The 16,401-nt window shown below is 38.9% G+C and overlaps 1 protein-coding gene across 3 annotated transcripts in view; it reads left to right on the top strand.

The window, feature by feature from the left end:
• Nucleotides 1-697: 697 nt before the first annotated feature.
• The window catches only part of BMAL2 (basic helix-loop-helix ARNT like 2), a 39,938-nt gene continuing 24,234 nt past the window's right edge, over nt 698-16,401 (top strand). Inside the window, exons 1-4 of one of the 3 annotated variants that reach the window (XR_012653649.1) lie at nt 698-909; nt 9,327-9,474; nt 10,740-10,775; nt 14,531-14,569. Coding sequence is in view for 2 of the 3 variants with exons in the window: in XM_075051921.1 (XP_074908022.1) it covers nt 849-909; nt 9,327-9,474; nt 10,740-10,775; nt 14,531-14,569 (284 nt within the window). In the remaining variant the exon portion in view is untranslated. Of the gene's footprint in view, nt 910-8,678; nt 8,831-9,326; nt 9,475-10,739; nt 10,776-14,530; nt 14,570-16,401 lie in introns of those variants that run through there. The other 2 variants (XM_075051921.1, XM_075051920.1) reach the window with 2 other exon arrangements.

Genomic DNA, 16,401 nt, shown 5'->3' with positions numbered 1-16,401 from the left:
GAGCCAAAGCACAACGAGGGGTAGATTCACTTCAAAAGTGCACTCCTGGTATTAGCAAAAAACATAGCTACTGCTTCAGCATCTGGTGTAACCGAGGTCTACTAACACGGTTTAACATATTGGTAGAAGTTAACCCGATTTTTAGGCTACCTTTTACTGGTATGTGCGACTGTTCTCTGCCCTGCTCTGAGCACACTCTGGACCAGATGACCCAGAGAGGCCTCTCCCAACCCACATCACCCCCGAGATCCCAATTCTTCCTCAGGCAAGGCGTCCTCTGTTCAGCACCCCAAAAACGCACGAGGTACACAGGCCAAGGCGAAGCGACTCGGGGATCTTCCCCCACACCGCGAAGGTCAGAAGCGGCCCGCGCCCGCCCCGGCTCTCCCCAGCGCCGGAGGGGAGCAGGGGCGCTCCCGCCATCTACTCGACACGGCTGGCGTGGCGTGGCGTGGCCCGCCCGGCTGCCACGACTACCCTCGCGGCTCTCGGAGCCCCGGCTGAGGGCCGCGCCGGTGCCCTTCGCCCCCTTTTCACTCCCAGCCCCGCTCCGCTCGGGGACGGGGGGCGGCCGCCAGCCTGAGGCGCGGCAGGGCTGGAAGGGGACGGCGCCCGCGCTGCCCGGCCGGGCGGCTCGAGCTCTCGCGAGAAGCGTCCCGCCGGGCGGGGCGGGGGCATGGCGGCGGCGGCGGCGCTGCTGAGGCGGCGCCAGCGCGGGGGGGCGGCCGGCGGGGCGGTGGGAGCCCTCCCCCGGGCCGGCGGGACGGGCCGCTTCCCCTCACCTTAGTTCACCTCCTGCATGCCGCCGGTGCCGGGGGCGCTGCGGAGCGGGGCACGGGCCGCCCGCCATGGCCGAGGCGGGAGCGGGAAGCGCCGAGGGGACCGAGGAGGAGCGGCGGGCTGCTGAAGGTGGGGGCGGCGGAGGGCGCCGTGTGGGGGGCGGCCGCTGGCGGGGCGGCGGCTGGGTGCCCCCCCCGCCCCGCTGGAACGGCTGTGGGTGCCGCGTTGCGCTGTGTGTGGGGGGCGGTCGCGGGTGGGGTGGGGTGCGCCCGCCCGCCCGCCTCCGTGATGTGGCACGAGCAAGCCCTGCCTGAGCGCTGCGGCGAGGTCGGTGCCGGTGGTGCAGGGGCCGGGGCGAGTGTCTCCGGGCTGTGCGCGGCCGTCCGTGGGGTACACAGCCTTTCTGTGGGGGCACGTCGGTCTAGTCGTGTTCCCGACACCGCTCCGTGGTGAGGGGGGCTTTGGTTTGGGCTTTTTTTTTTAATTCGCGCTGGTGCCTGGCCCGAAGTACGACCTGGACGCCGCAAACTCCCTTCTCCCGTCGAAGTTCAGTAAAGGGACACGGGGGTGGCGTGCGTTCCCTCGTGCGCTTGCAGAGAAATCCTGAGTGTAACGTTCAGTTCGTACTTCTCTTTATCGCTGTTATGGATGTGCCGTCATACTGATGTGATGCGGACTAAAAATGTTTTTGCTTTTTTAACTTAGTATGTAGCTTGCTGTTTCCGATACGCACTTAGTTGTTTTATGTGTTCCTAATACGCTAGTGTGATTTTTTTGTGGGTAAACGTAATTTAGTATTTTAGGTATAGTGATTTTGGCTTGTGTGTGTGTGCGTGCCCACGCTTGTATGATGACCGAGGTTTGATGTTCCTGCCTTGTTCTTAATCATAAGTTTCTGGTACTAAAACAAGGCTAGTTGTAAACCACCAGCAGCTGTTTGTGCTCCTCCTGCTTTGAAATGAGTACGTTTCTTCCCCTCTCCGAGAAGAAAGAAGTATCTTGCACGGGGTTTTGAAAAACAGAAGTGAGCAAATCTCTCCTAAGTCATCATCGCAGTTCTGTTTAGTTAGCACCAATTCTTCTAGGTTTAGTAGTTGTTATTGTTTTCTAAACGTCTTTTGGGTTATGTGTGTTTTAATGTATGTGGGGATCCTGGTCTCTGCTGCTTGATTGTTTAAATACTAGTATAATTTTGTAGCAAAGTAATCTAGTGTTTGAAAATAAAGTAGGGGTTTTGGTGGTGGTTTTTGTAGGGGTTTTGCAGTCTGTTAAATTGTGCTTAAAATGAGGATTTATTGTTTCTATATCATGCACATACAGTAAGGAAAGGAAATAATCAACATATGGAAAATCCCCAAAATGCAGACATTTCCATTTGCAAACAGATTTGGGAAATCAATGAACCATAGGCTTTCATGTTTCATTGTGAAAGAAACTCCCCTCCCTGGTTTCTTTTCTTACCCATGTTTATACCTATTCTTCTAACAGTTTTTGAAGAAACAGGTTTTTTCTTTTCTTTTTTTTTTTTAAGATAAAAGTATCTTAATTTTTGTGGAGTAGGTCCACATGAAGGTTAGCTACTTAATAGGTTTTTTTTCACTTTAGTGTACATGTTATCGTTGATATACTTGCACATTATGAAAAACAAACTCTAAAGTGGACAGTTCACATCAACTAAGAAAATCATTGTAAGAGGAAGTAATTTGGTGGGTGGTTGTGGGAAGTGAATTATTGTGAATACTCTGTTGAGAATTCCCTGTTTGGAATGGAAGAACTTCCATGGAAGTTCTGCAGGTGACTTGATGGGAATCAGAACTGTACAATAGTATGAATCAAAAACTTACAAGAAAGCAGCTACCTTCCATTCCTTTAACAGTATATGATCGGAGAGGGGTTTGTTGTTTGTTCCCCCCCCCCCCCCGTAATGAACTATGATATATGAGACTCTCGATTTCTATCAGCGACCTGGTTTGAGCCTAAAGTTGACTGGGAAAGCAGGGTAGCCTTTCAAGGGCTTGTGTAGTATCTTTTCATTAGCCAGTTAGAGTCATACTTTTTAATACACTAATAGGTTTGGCCAAATATTTGGTGTTTGAAATCTATTAAGTAAATGTGTTATTTAATTGGTTACATTTTGATTCTTGACCACTTCTGAGTGGTGAAAATAAGTAAAAATAGATGGAGAAAGTAATCAGTTGCCTGTGTTAATGTTTGATTTAAATTTCTATAATTCAGGATATTATACTTTTTCCTTTCATCATTTGGTGATATTAAAAACAAATCCAATGTTCTTAAGTTAATCTGGAAGAGTTTATTCTCTGTATAGTAGTGTTCATAAGATGATTTCATTACAGAACTCTCTGTATGTTGCTCCTGCATTATGCATGCTTATAAAATTTGGGGGGAAAAAAACCTGCTTTAGACAGTACTTTTCTACTGTTTTCACAACTTAACTGCAATGAAAATTGTTGCCCCAGCTTTCAATGAGAGATACTGTGGACTATGATCTGGATATCAGACTTGCTGTAATTATTCTGAAGGTGCTTTTCATGGCCTATTTTAAAGCTCTAAAATAAATAAATAAAAATAATATTTAATACAACTCTCACGCCTCTTTAGAAAATATGGTTCTTTGTTTTATAGGTGTTCAGATCTGCAGGACCTGTAAACTGATGCATATCACAGCACCTGTAGCTTTCTTCCTCATACAGTACTGTATGTATGTAGGATATAGGCATAGTTTTCTCATTCTCTAATGAAAAGCTGCATTAAGAATTCATTAAAATAATTTTAGAAGAATAACTCCATAGTAAAATAAAGCAATCTACATGACATAGAGTTATTTGAAATTATTTGACTCAATAGCCATGCTCTGTGTGTGCTGCATGTATAGATAGATACATCTGTAACTGCTTAGGTAATCAGAGACACCTTATATCTTAAAAAAAAAAAAAAAGCATATCAATTATGACAAAACTTAAGGATCCAACTTGACGTCTTGAGTAGTACTTCAGTTTAGAAAATGCAGATTGCTTGTGTGCCTAGATTTGTGTGTGTGTATATATCTCTGCTTCTTCGTATGACTGCACTCCTAAGGACTTTAGACTGAGACCCTGAAATCAAGTAAGTATTCAGAGGCTGTGTGCACATTGGTGTTTTGGAGAGCAATAGCATTGGTTTGAATTGAATCCCATCATCCCAATTTACTGCTCATTGGTTTCGTTTGCAGAGCAGTTTTGGTATAAATGAACTGGACTCCTTTCAGAAGAAACTAAACTCAAATTTTAATGTAGCACATTATTATTTAGTGCTACTCCAGGGACATACCAAACGTACTCCAACTCCAAACATAAGGGACTGAACCAGTGGTTTGTTCTCAGACAGCTTTAAAACACATGCATTGTAAGGATTTTTGGCCCAATGAACCAGACTAAATGTGATTTAGTGTAAGCTCCCTGAACTACTTACAAATTAGAAACAGGGGCTTCTGCACCAGCTGCTTCTCTTACTGACCTGTTGCTGTTATGCCATTGTAGTTACTACTGTAGACATAGCCTAATAGCTTGTGTGAGTAGATTTCAGTTTTAATAACTCATCTAGTTAGACTGAAGAACCCTTATGTGCCACTTTAACTACAGTCACTTCTAACATAATTTTGACTTCTTTAAACTTGTCAAAGCTTGAATTTCTAGCTAAAGGTTTTTGTGCATGCCAGGAACATATATTTGGAAAATACACATTTTAATAGTCTGTGGCATCTGTGGTCTTAGAAATTTCAATTCAAAGCAGCTTCTTTCCTCTCCTTTCCTTCTGCCAGAAAGTGTTTCAAAATAGGAAGCTGGATTGAAAGTGCCTTCTTATTCTTAGAAAGGTTGTGCCAGTGTTACCGCATTGTTAACTTCAGCAGCTGCAGAGCTGTGACATTTTTCTGTCTGGTGTGTACATTTATTCACAGACTATGAAGAGTGCCACCGCTAAGTTTTATAAATGTACTTATTCATTGACATTTTATTTCAAGCATATTTTACTGTAATATCCTGATAGATGGATTTAGATATTCTTTTTTAAACGGGCTAAATGAGGGCTGACAGCTTTTTTATTAATTTATTAATACCTATGTGAATTGTATTCTTCTTCTGATTTTTGGAGTGCTTATGTGTATCTTGTAGGATTTCCTTTTGATGATTCTAAAAAGTCAAAATAATCTTTTAGCAGTAAAGTAATATTTTAGGAAAACCTATGAGGAGTAAACCTAGCCAGAAAAGCTAAACTTTCATAGGGGGGTGAGTGGGTCAGGAGGTGGTAGTGCATAATTAAGGCAATAATTTTGAAAGACTGCCTTGAGCTTGAACTTGTTGCATGTGGCAAACAGGTGATGTCTATGGCTGTTTTATTTTAAGAATTGCATGATAGCCACCTTGGGTGGGATTCATCTCGCTTATCTTTACATGTCTACAGAGTAGATATCCAAGTCTGAGCTAGTTACTTTGGTCTTTGTATAAATACTGAATAGCAGTAGGCACTCTTGGACTGTATTTAATCTAACCAACTGTAGGAATCTATTTTAAATTGAGATGAATCACCCTAGAAATGTTGTATTTCATCTAGCCAACTGTAGGAATCTATTTTAGGTTGAGATGAATCAGCCTAGAAATGTCGTCTTCCCTCCAAGAGGGACTAGAATGGCTAGTTCAGATGTGGACATCCTTACTTGTTCAGATGAATCTTACCTTTTATGGCTGGTGGAGTTTGGCCTTAAGACTTTTCTAATAGATTATGTTTGTTTAGGAACTGAAAACCTTAAAACTGTTAGTGGAGAAAACAGCTCAGGAATGTGGCATGCATTTAGAAAATATTATTGTCAGTAATTAGAAAAGCGTAGAGTCTCCCAAGCCTTGTTTCTTAATGCATTGCATGTGATTTGTGCAGAACCTTTGCTGAACATAAGAATATGGTTGATTTCATATGTCTTTACTTCATATCCTGCCCCTAAACAGTAGTTTCATATAGCTCATTTGCAGTTGTTTGCTTCCTTGCCAACCCCCTTGGGGACTGTAAATTTTTTAATTTTTTTTTTCTTGTAGAAAAACATGAGAGGTGGTAGTTCAGTAGGGTGTGGTCTTGTATGTTGATGTGATGAGAATTGTATATATTGATAAACATTTTTTAAATACTTTGATTATGAAATGTACTAAAGTTAGTGTTAAAATAATAGTTTTTTATTTCTGATACACTTAGTGGGAAGGCGCTATATTTTGTATGGTGTGTTTGTAATGTTTGGATGGTCTTTGCTTTTTTGCACAGAGAATGATTACAGTGGGAGTTTTTTCAGTATTACTTTCACCTGCCCTGATGTGCATAATATGCTTTTGAAATACTAATTTTTAATATAGATAAGCATATATGCTTAATACTGAGAGCCAAACACAGATCATAAATAGACGTATGTATTTGAGGAACTATTCACTTACCATTAAAATTCAGTTATCAGTATGCCAGGGCATTAGTAGAACTTTGAAATGAACAGTAATAATTTAAAAAAAAAAAAAAGTGTCATTTCTCAGTTGGCATTTTATTTGACTTGCAAACCAGACTAGTGTAAGTAATAGCATTTGGGGTGGTAAAACAAAATATCTCTAGTTGAATTAAACTTTCTAGTAGTTTAAAAATTGACTAATGATTTTGGTTTCCTGTAATAAAGAATGGTCTTTCTGGATATTATTTTTCATTAAGCAAGTGTGCTATGAAATTGGGAAACATTTAGTTTTGCTTCATAGCTTCTTAGGAGTGTTCTGGGTTTGATGTTAATGGTATGAAAATGTTCACAGAAATTGAAAATATAAGAATTCAGCCAGGTGCACAAATGAAAGGTAAGAATCCAGCTTTTTCCTATTGTAGAAGCACACCCTGGTTATTGGGGTGCATTCTAGCTCATTCTTTTTGTGAACCCAAAGATTTTTAAATCCTTTATCCAGGTCTCCCAAAGTGATATAGCTGGAGAAGTAAAGAAACCTTTCATCACAGTCTACACAAGGTTAAGACACTCTTCAGGGAAAGAGTAAGCACCTTGGAATCACCTAATATCATAATGATAGCTATTATAAAGCCCTAAGAGATTATTTTAAAGCACCCTTACTGACTTCTCAAAGCTGACTTAGCTTTATGAACTGTTTCTGTCTGCTGCTTGTTCATTGAGTAGGAGGTATTAAAAAGATTTGCTCTTGTCTGTTAAATTCCAAATAATTACTTTTCTACTACGTTTGGTAGTTCTGAAGCTTTAAATTTATTTCTCCTATTTGTTTTCTTTTGAATTGTTTCTGGGGGTTTGGTTTGGGGTTTTTTTGAGGATCTTAAAGAATATGTGTAAAGAATATATGCTGCATGCTGTACATGTCAGGGATCAATACAGATTCTTAACTGTATATTTTTGTCTAAGATCAACCAGCTATCTTACTGGCATTTAGTTAGATGGCAATTAACATGGCATTTAGTTTGTCACAGTGATAGTATTTAGGATTCAGTTTATCGCCTAAAAATTGTAGTGTAGAAGTTCTTAATAGGTCATTGTTGCTGATAATCTAAACTTTTTTTATTTTCTTAGTTAAGAAAAAGAGAAAAGGGTGTTGTTAGGAAATGTAGAGGACATATGCGCAGTATTCAGAATTTGTTGCTTGAGTGTGAGGAAAAAATAGTAGTTATTTTGATAATATGAAGGATAAATTGGAAAAACTGTAAATGAGGCATTTCATTTTGTTTCTTTAAAGGGAAGTGGTTTAGAAAGCAGGCTGGCCATCTGTGTGCAAAGGAGTATTTAGGTCAGTGGGTCTGTTCTGTCCTGCTTTGTTCCAGGACGAAAGGCTCTGTTGTGCTGAAGGCGTTCTTGTCTTTGATACATGTGGGTTTCTGTTAGGAATGACTTTCATGAATATTCATGAAGTATGATTATACTTCAATAACTTAATCTAGTAATTATAGGCTGCTATGACCTAAGTGAATTAAAACTATTCTTTATAAATAAAGAGTTCCTTTGGAATTCTTGAGGGTTTTTTGTTTGTTTTATAATTGCACGAATTTATAGTAGAAATATAAAATGAGACTATTATGAAGTAATGATTAATCATAAAAATATTTCAAACATCTAGCATTTGTGCCCTTGTATTTATGACGTCATTTCTCTTAATATATTTTTAATATCACTAACTGGAATATGTTGTGTATTTGAAGTAACCAAATTTTCTTTCTGTTGCAGATACCCAAAGGCTGTTACTTATTTGTCAAGTATTTACAGATTCTTTGAGTTTCCACCTCTTTTTTTGGAACTTCCTATGTGACTTAATGAGTTAAAGAGCTTTCTAAAATAAAACAGGGGCTGCCTCTGTGTAGTCTGACTTGGTAGTGAGAGGATTAGGCAAGCTGCTCAAGTATTAGCCTATTTTCATTTAACTCTCCAGTCATATTCCAACAGAAAATGAGAACATAGAAGGTAATTTTTCTGGTGTAAGATGTGGTTACACCTAAGAGGAAAAAAACATAAACTGTGTATCATTACTTTTACACATTTTTACGTATCATTTACAGACAGCACAGATGCTAAAAAAAGAAAGCTCACAATAAAGTATACAGTTTTCCTTCCTGCTGGATTTTGAAAGTACTCATCTTGGGTTTTGCCTCCTGCTAGAAGTAGGAGATGCTCGCTTCCTTAAATGACCTCCCTCAATCCCTCATCTGTCCCTTCATGGAGTTAATTCTTTATTGTTTCTAGATGTATCACATAGGATACTTTCCTCACTAGCACATGAAGCCTAAAGGAGTGCCTACGTTTGCTGAAACAGAGTTAATTCTGATTCTTGACCTAAACATCAGCTGGGTGATTCTTTGTGATAGCTTTGCATTGAGATAGGAAAAAAAGTGTAATAGCGCTTAGATTCCTTGAGACTGTTTTCCTTTCCCAGTAGGTCGCTACGATTATTTTGGCTTGTGACTCTTCTTCTGTCCCTCCCAGAAACAAAGCAGTTTTCTTTGAGAGGAGAATTGTCAAGAGAACTTTGAGGTAGAACTTGACAAGCTTTCAAGACTCTTCTGACTTACATGACTGATGTTGTATAATTGTAGATTTTATGTCAGAAACATAGTTTCTTTCATTTTTTGGATGTTCAGCTTGTTTAAAAAACATAGTTCACTATATATTTTAAGTTTAATTTAGTGCTAGTCACAGTATTTTGATCTGATAACTAATGCTGCATCTTGTGATTTTGCAGCAGGATGTTTGAGGTGCTGGGGGATTTAAGTGTAGTCTGCTAAGAGGAGAAGACCTGTATTTTATATTGCATTGGTGTGTTGACTGGGTTGATGAGATCGTTACAGGACTGTGGGAAGACTGTGTACTCTTCTCTGTACTTAGGTTGTAGCACTGCAACCTTTATGTTTTTTGTGTCAGAGGCGTAGAAGCTACCCACGGACAATTTTTTTTTTCCAAATGAAAATCAGAATGGATACACGATGATACAGTTCTTACTTAACAGTGAGGGGTTTTTTCTCATTTACAGATAATTTCTCAATAGATGAAAACCCGTGCATTGCTTCTGGAGTCCCTAGCCTCATGAATCCAATAACTAAGCCTGCTACCACTACTTCTTTCAACATTTCTGTGGCTGAGATTCCAAGGAAGCGCAAAGGAAGTGATTCTGATAACCAGTAAGTAAATGGATTCTGTATGTGTCTCAACATAAATTTGAGACAGTAATCTGTTATTTATGGAATGTGGTAACTGTCTAATCCTCTTTCCTTTATTTATTACCATTATTTATTACATTTTCTTCCAAATGCATTGTTTGACAGTCTTGAGTTATTAAAAATAGAAAAAATAATCCTTAAATCAAAGGGATATATGTAAGATTCTATAATACCATTTCCTGGCCTGAAGCATCTGGGTAGTGTGTCTCTAATGCTGAAATTTCAATCCTAACTTTTTTTTTCTTTTTTTTTTTTATTCCTTCTTTGCCTGCTAGTAAAGGCAAGTTCTTTTTGCAGCAGATTAAGTTGCTTGAAGTCTCACAAGTGCACATTAGAATATCACCTTAAAGTGTGAAACAAGACTACTAGTTAAGCTCTTTGATCTAGAATTGGAGAATCAGAACTGCTTCTTCAGGGACCAGGGCAGCCATTTACTTAAACGTCCAGACAGACCAGTGACCTAAAAATGAGGACTGTCCTACAGTAGTATTCAGTCTTTTTAAGTGGGTCATACTTGACTACCGAGATGATACTGTTGACTGTTTTCTCCTGTTTTATAACTGCCAAACAGGTGCCAGTTAAACAATCATTTACATAGATCACTTTAATAAAAAAAAAAAAAAAAAAAAAATTTCTATTCAAAGCTGTACTAAGTATCTCCAAACTAGTGTGGAAAATCCATGTTTAAAAAAGGGGGAGAGGTAGGAAATTTACATATACTTGTGATTATTAAAGCAATTCTCTTTAATCACTGCCTCCTCCATGTATAGTCCGTTGATCTACAGAATGTAGCCATACTGTAGGTGTTGATATAATTGTCAACTTGGAGATTCAAGTGTATCTTGTAGATCACTGAAAACTCCAGAAATACATTCGTTTCTGGGAAAAAAAGTCTCCATTCTTTTTCAGTAGCACTTGATGATTTTTACCTGTTCAGTAAATGTGCAGGTTCATCAGTAGTGTTTCCCTGAAGTTTGGATCTCTCTCTGATTTCATGAAACTTCTTTCATTAAAAAAATTCATGTCCAAGTGGAAATACTAATTGAAAAAGTATTGTTTTATAAGAACTAATAATTTGTTTGTAAAAACTAATGTTCTTGCTGAAAATAACTAATCAAGTGGGGTTTCCACTAAAATTTTTCTGTGACATTTTTTCATTGGGTGTATCAAGTAATCTTTTTGTGCTTCAAACTACATTTTGCTTACTTTATTACCTGTTTCTGCAGGGACACAGTTGAAGTTGACGGTGATCCTCAGAAAAGGTACTTTTTACAAATTAATCCATTTCTGTTTTCAGTGATATAAACATGTCACGTTTTCCTGTTTGGCTAAATGAGCTGTGTGGTTTGCCTTAAGGAAAGCTTTGTCTATGGGCAGGTCTTTGTACAGCACAAGGTGATAAACATACAGGTAATTAACAGGATGGATAGGTCCATCCAATGTTAAGGTTTTCTGATATTTCTTTCTAAGAAGACGCTCTGACTTGCTTATAACTTTGCCAGACTTGTTAGTATTGAAGTTAAGGTGAGAATGGGAGTGAATGAAAAGTAACAGTTAAATAAGAAGACTAGGGAGGTGAAGGAAAGGTCTGGTACTCTTCTAGGACTGGTGCAAGTAAACATTTTTTGTTTGGTTTGTTTTAACCTTGTCAAGTGCTTTTTAAAATAGAACTACCACAACTATGTTAAAATATTGCTGTTACAAGGTGGCAAACCAGAGTTAAGATTGGCTGTGCAGCATAAGTAAACCCTTTGTGTATATATGTTATGGGATAGTTATTAATTACATGATTACCTTGTTGTGATTTCTTTTGCTGCACCTGGATACCCTACTTAGAAAATATATTTGTTTATATGTAGCAGTGTTGTATTCTTTTTTTATAAAATAGAATATTTCAGTTGGAAGGGACCTACAATGATCACCTAGTCCCAACTGCCTGACCGCTTCAGGGCTGACCAAAAGTTAAAGCACGTTGTTAAGGGCATTGTCCAAATGCCTCTTAAACACTGATAGGCTTGGGGCATCGACCGTCTCTCTAGGAAGCCTGTTCCAGTGTCTGACTACCCTCTCAGTAAAGAAATGCTTCCTAATGTCCAGTCTAAACCTCCCCTGGTGCAGCTTTGAACCATTCCCACGTGTCCTATCACTGGGTACCAGGGAGAAGAGATCAGCACCTCTCTCTCCCTTTCCCCTCCTCAGGAAGCTGCAGAGAGCGATGAGGTTACCCCTCAGCCTCCTTTTCTCCAAACTAGACAAGCCCAAAGTCCTTAGCCACTCCTTGTAGGACATTCCTTCCAGCCCTTTCACCAGCTTTGTTGCCCTCCTCCGGATGCATTCGAGGACCTTAACACCTTTCTTAAATTGTGAGGCCCAGAACTGCATACAGTATTCAAGGTGAGACTGTAACAACGCTGAATACAGCGGGATCATCGACTCTTTTGACCCACTGGTCATGCTGTGTTTGATGCACCCCGGGATGGGGTTTGCCCTCTTGGCTGCCAGGGCACACTGCTGACTCGTATTGAGCCTGCTGTCAACCAGCACCCCAGATCCCTTTCTCCAGGATAGTCAGTATTTGGTACATGGCTTATTGGGTAGTATAAAAATCTTTCTTTGGGGATAAATTGTTTCTTAGTAGATTTTTTTCTGTGGTACTCATGATGGAAAATTGTGAATAAAAATACTGCTCTTCTGTCTTTAAAACCTCTGCTTCTGTTTTAGAAGAAATGAGGAAGTACGTTTAATAAATCAATTGAGAAAATAGAGGAAAAGGTGGTATTCTTGTTTTTTCCTGATTAATACAGATTCTATTTTTTCTAGTACCATTTAAGTATGCCTACATCATAGCCAGAGGTAGAATTTCACCCTATGTTCATGTAGTCAAGGTAGTTTTAATCTAGCTATTTATATCAGTAACAACATAGCTTTTAGGACAGAGGCTATATAAATCCATTGAAGGCTGTGACTGATTGCTTGAGCAGCAGATTTGTTCTAGTTTCTTCCCCAAGTGGAGCTCCTGAGGGAGAAGGAGAGTTAGTTAATAGGCCACATGCTGCATTGCAGTTGGTCTGGCTCGCCCTTACCTCTTCTCTTATGTATGGTCAGACAATGTAACTTCTGTTGGAGTTCATAGTATATGCACATTTCTGGTAAAAGTTTCTCTTGAAATGAAGAAAAATATTGGTTATTGCTAACTTGTCTAAATCTGAAACAGTTTCACTGAAGAAAAGTCCTAGGGTCTTGTGAGCCCAACATACTCCTGTGTTTGGGTTTACCAGACTGTCTGGAAGATTCCTGGGTTCCAGTGAAATCCCAGGTTGAAGAGCTGCATCTCCGAGTCATGTGTTAATTTGGCTCTGGCTGCTGGATCCTCGCTGGGGTCACTGCTTAGCTACAGGTGGAAGCAGCTTTTTGGGCCTTTCCTAAAGCTGTAATCTCCAGCTGTCCTTCCACTTCCTACTTCTGGTTCCTCATAGGAACCAGCTGCCGACTGATCACGCTGTCTCCTTATAATCCTTCTGGTACCACATATGCCTCTTCTAAAATGGTCATAGGCTAGCAGGTCTGTCCTCTGGAATGGAGTGTAGAGTACTGCATGAGATGTTTCCACTGCTGAATTAAAAAAATCTGAAGAACTGCTGTAGAAAGATTAAAAATATTTGTATCTGTTTTTCTTTTAAAGAAAATAGTAGCCAGTGTTTGTATGGGAACTGCCTCTCTGCAAGTACCAAATTGCTCATACTGAACTGGTGTCCTGGTTTCAGCTGGGATAGAGTTTATTTTATTTCTAGTAGCTGGTATAGTGTTATGTTTTGGGTTCAGTGTGAGAAGAATGTTGATAACACACTGATGTTTTCAGTTGTTGCTATGTGGTGTTTAGACTAAGTCAAGGATTTTTCAGCTTCTAATGCCCAGCCAGCGAGAAAGCTGGAGGGGCACAAGAAGTTGGCACAGGACACAGCCAGGGCACCTGACCCAAACTGGCCAACAGGGTATTCCATACCATGGGACGTCATGCCCAGTATATAAACTGGGGGGAGTTGGCCTGGGTGGATTGCTGCTTGAGAACTAATGGCATCGGTCGGCAGGTGGTGAGCAATTGCATTGCACATCACTTGTTTTGTATATTCCAGTCCTTTTATTAGTATTATTTTATTGTCATTTTATTATCGTTATTATCATTATTAGTTTCTTCCTTCCTGTTCTATTAAACTGTTCTTATCTCAACCCACAAGTTTTACCTTTTTCTTCCTCAGTTGTCTCCCCTATCCCACTGGGGGCGGGGGAAGTGAGTGAGCAGCTGCGTGGTGCTTAGTTACCAGCTGGGGTTAAACCACGATAATTTGAAAGATTACTACTAGGCCGTGCTCTGAAATTCTTAATAGATGGTGGTGAAAAATACAGTGATCTTGGGGAAGAAAAAAGATCATTGCCCTTGTGTGAATCATTCTTCATACTTTCCAGCTGCCAAGTATTTATTGTGATACAGGCACTATGATTGTCTTTCATTTTATTACAATTTTATTAAATAAACTTTGCAGTCATTGCTGTATGGTATGGGAAAACACTTAATTTTTACTTTTTCTGACCATGAGCAATTAAAGTGTATTTTAGGCCCAGTCTAGGCTAGGGTTGCTTTTTTCATCATTTGACAACAAGATTTTGGAAATAAAAACATGAATAGATGAGGTCTTGTAAAATTTTGAATAAAAACATAAAATCAAGCCTGGACTTAAGTTATTTGAATGTTGCATTAATGTTGTTTTCTCCAGGATAAAAATAGCCCTGTAATTATGAAATATCCCCATAATGTGTTCACCTAACTGTGAATATTGGAAGTTGTGCTTTGGTCTGCTTCTATTATGCATCACTTGCTAGATCATTTTGTTTTAGGAATTTTTGTGGGTTTGCTTTTGTTAGAGCCATAGCATTGTCTATATCTTCTTGAATTCATGGGAGGAAAGAAGTACCTAGTATTAAATATGCAATGTAAAACTCTATATCTTGTTTTCTCTAGGAGTGAAGATGAAGAACATGTTAAAATAAAAGATTTCAGGTACTAATTTACAATAAAAGTACGTTTTGCTAGTAAATACCAGGATTCATAATACTAAAATACGAGTTTGTGGGTAACGTTCATTAAAACTGTCAATATTTAACAGTAAACTTTTCCTTCCCCCCCCCCTAAATTTATAGTAATTTTTAGAGCCTCCTTGAGGATTTTATTTTCTACTAATTTTAAGGAATGTTGTGTTGCAGAATATCTCAGATGGTTTAGCAAAAACCTGAGGTTAAAATTTTCAATGTGAGAATTAAATGCAGTACACTCAAGTCGTGTATAAAGGGAGGAGCTGATCCTCAGTCGGTATGAATCTGAGAATTGTTTTTTCTAATTTGTCTGCACTCGGAGGTATTTAAAATTTATCCCACGTGAAAATAGATTCACGTAAAGCATGACAAAGAATTCTTGTTGTGGAGCAAGCTTTTGTATAGGGAATTATTCAAGGTTTGCCATTGCACTTTGAATTCACATCTTACCTGAAACCAAATTGGAATTCACTTAAAGCACTTGGAGTATTTGAAACGCTGTGTGACTGAATGCAGTCATGATTCATCCAAACAAATCTTTTAAACTATAGACAAGCCACTTAGTAAAACTAGAGCTGTTTTATAACCTTGTCTTTCATTTGTCGTGTGAGAAGAGATGTCAAAGCAGAAATAAATAATCCACTCTGCTGTCAAAAGCATTATTTATACAGTATGCTAAGTAATAATTATGAAGTGTTCTTCTAACTTAAATAAAATGGAAGAAATTAAAGTGTTCCAAAATACATTTGCAGTCTTTTTGTTGAACTCCAAAATCTATTTTTCTTTACTGAGTATTCCAGATTTCTATACAAGATTCTGTTTTGTACATTGCTCTAATAACTTTGCTGTTGTATTGTTAATTTTTTTCCTTAAGTTTTGGCTCATTAGTTGGAGGAAAAAAAATAATTAGAAGACTCTTTGAAGGTTTGCTTAACAGTTATCTCCCTCCAGTGTTTCTTTTCTCAAGCTTATCAGGGAACTTGTTTTTCTCCTTTCCCCTTTGTAAGTGGGGAAGGTAACAGAAGGCTTTCTGAGTCATCCAGTCATCACCTGAATTTCTGCATCCACCTATTCAGGTTTCTATAATTTCTTATTGACTCTTAGAGATGTGGAAGATTGTTCTCTTTCCCTAAATGTTTGTATCTGTCTTCCTGAGGTTCGCAGTTCGAGGAGCATACACAATATATTACTTGATTTTTCCTACCTGACGTGAAGGAAAAGTTGGATGAACCTGTAGAACTAAGAATAACTGATAAAATTAATTTTTTTAAAAAAATCTTTAGAGAGAGAAAAGCTAATTGCTTGGGTGAATGACCCAGAATTATTTGTGGGGAGAAGGGATTTATTTTGGGGAAAAATAATAAAAAGAATAGAAGACTAGGTCCTTAAAACTGTACTTTGTTCTTTCCTAACAGGCCAGGTACAGTTAACTGTATTACCTTTAATACCTTCTGTTACAGTATGCTTAAGAGGAAATGTTTTGGAGATCAGTTAACCAAAACTTGTTGTCCCTCAGTTTGATTAACTACACTGTGTCTAGTCTCAATCAGAAAGGAAAATAATCTTTGTTTTAATTGAGTGGCTAGCTTGTCTTCTGGGTAAGGAGGGAATAGAATGAATTAAACTTTTTTTGATCTGCTAGAGGATGTTAGAGGGGAGTAGATCAGCTAGAAAAGCTAACATACTCTACTAGAAATAATTAAAGAAAAAATGACCTGATATACAAATATATTTGTGATGTGCGCTGTCTTGTGCCTTAGAAGGGGTTTTCTGATGAAAACTGTCCAAGGAGAGGAGCTC

This window comes from Buteo buteo, chromosome 19 (assembly GCF_964188355.1).
Source record: "Buteo buteo chromosome 19, bButBut1.hap1.1, whole genome shotgun sequence".
Taxonomy (NCBI): domain Eukaryota; kingdom Metazoa; phylum Chordata; class Aves; order Accipitriformes; family Accipitridae; genus Buteo; species Buteo buteo.
The sequence above is the reverse complement of the archived record's forward strand: the minus strand, read 5'-3'. Positions and strand labels throughout refer to the sequence as shown.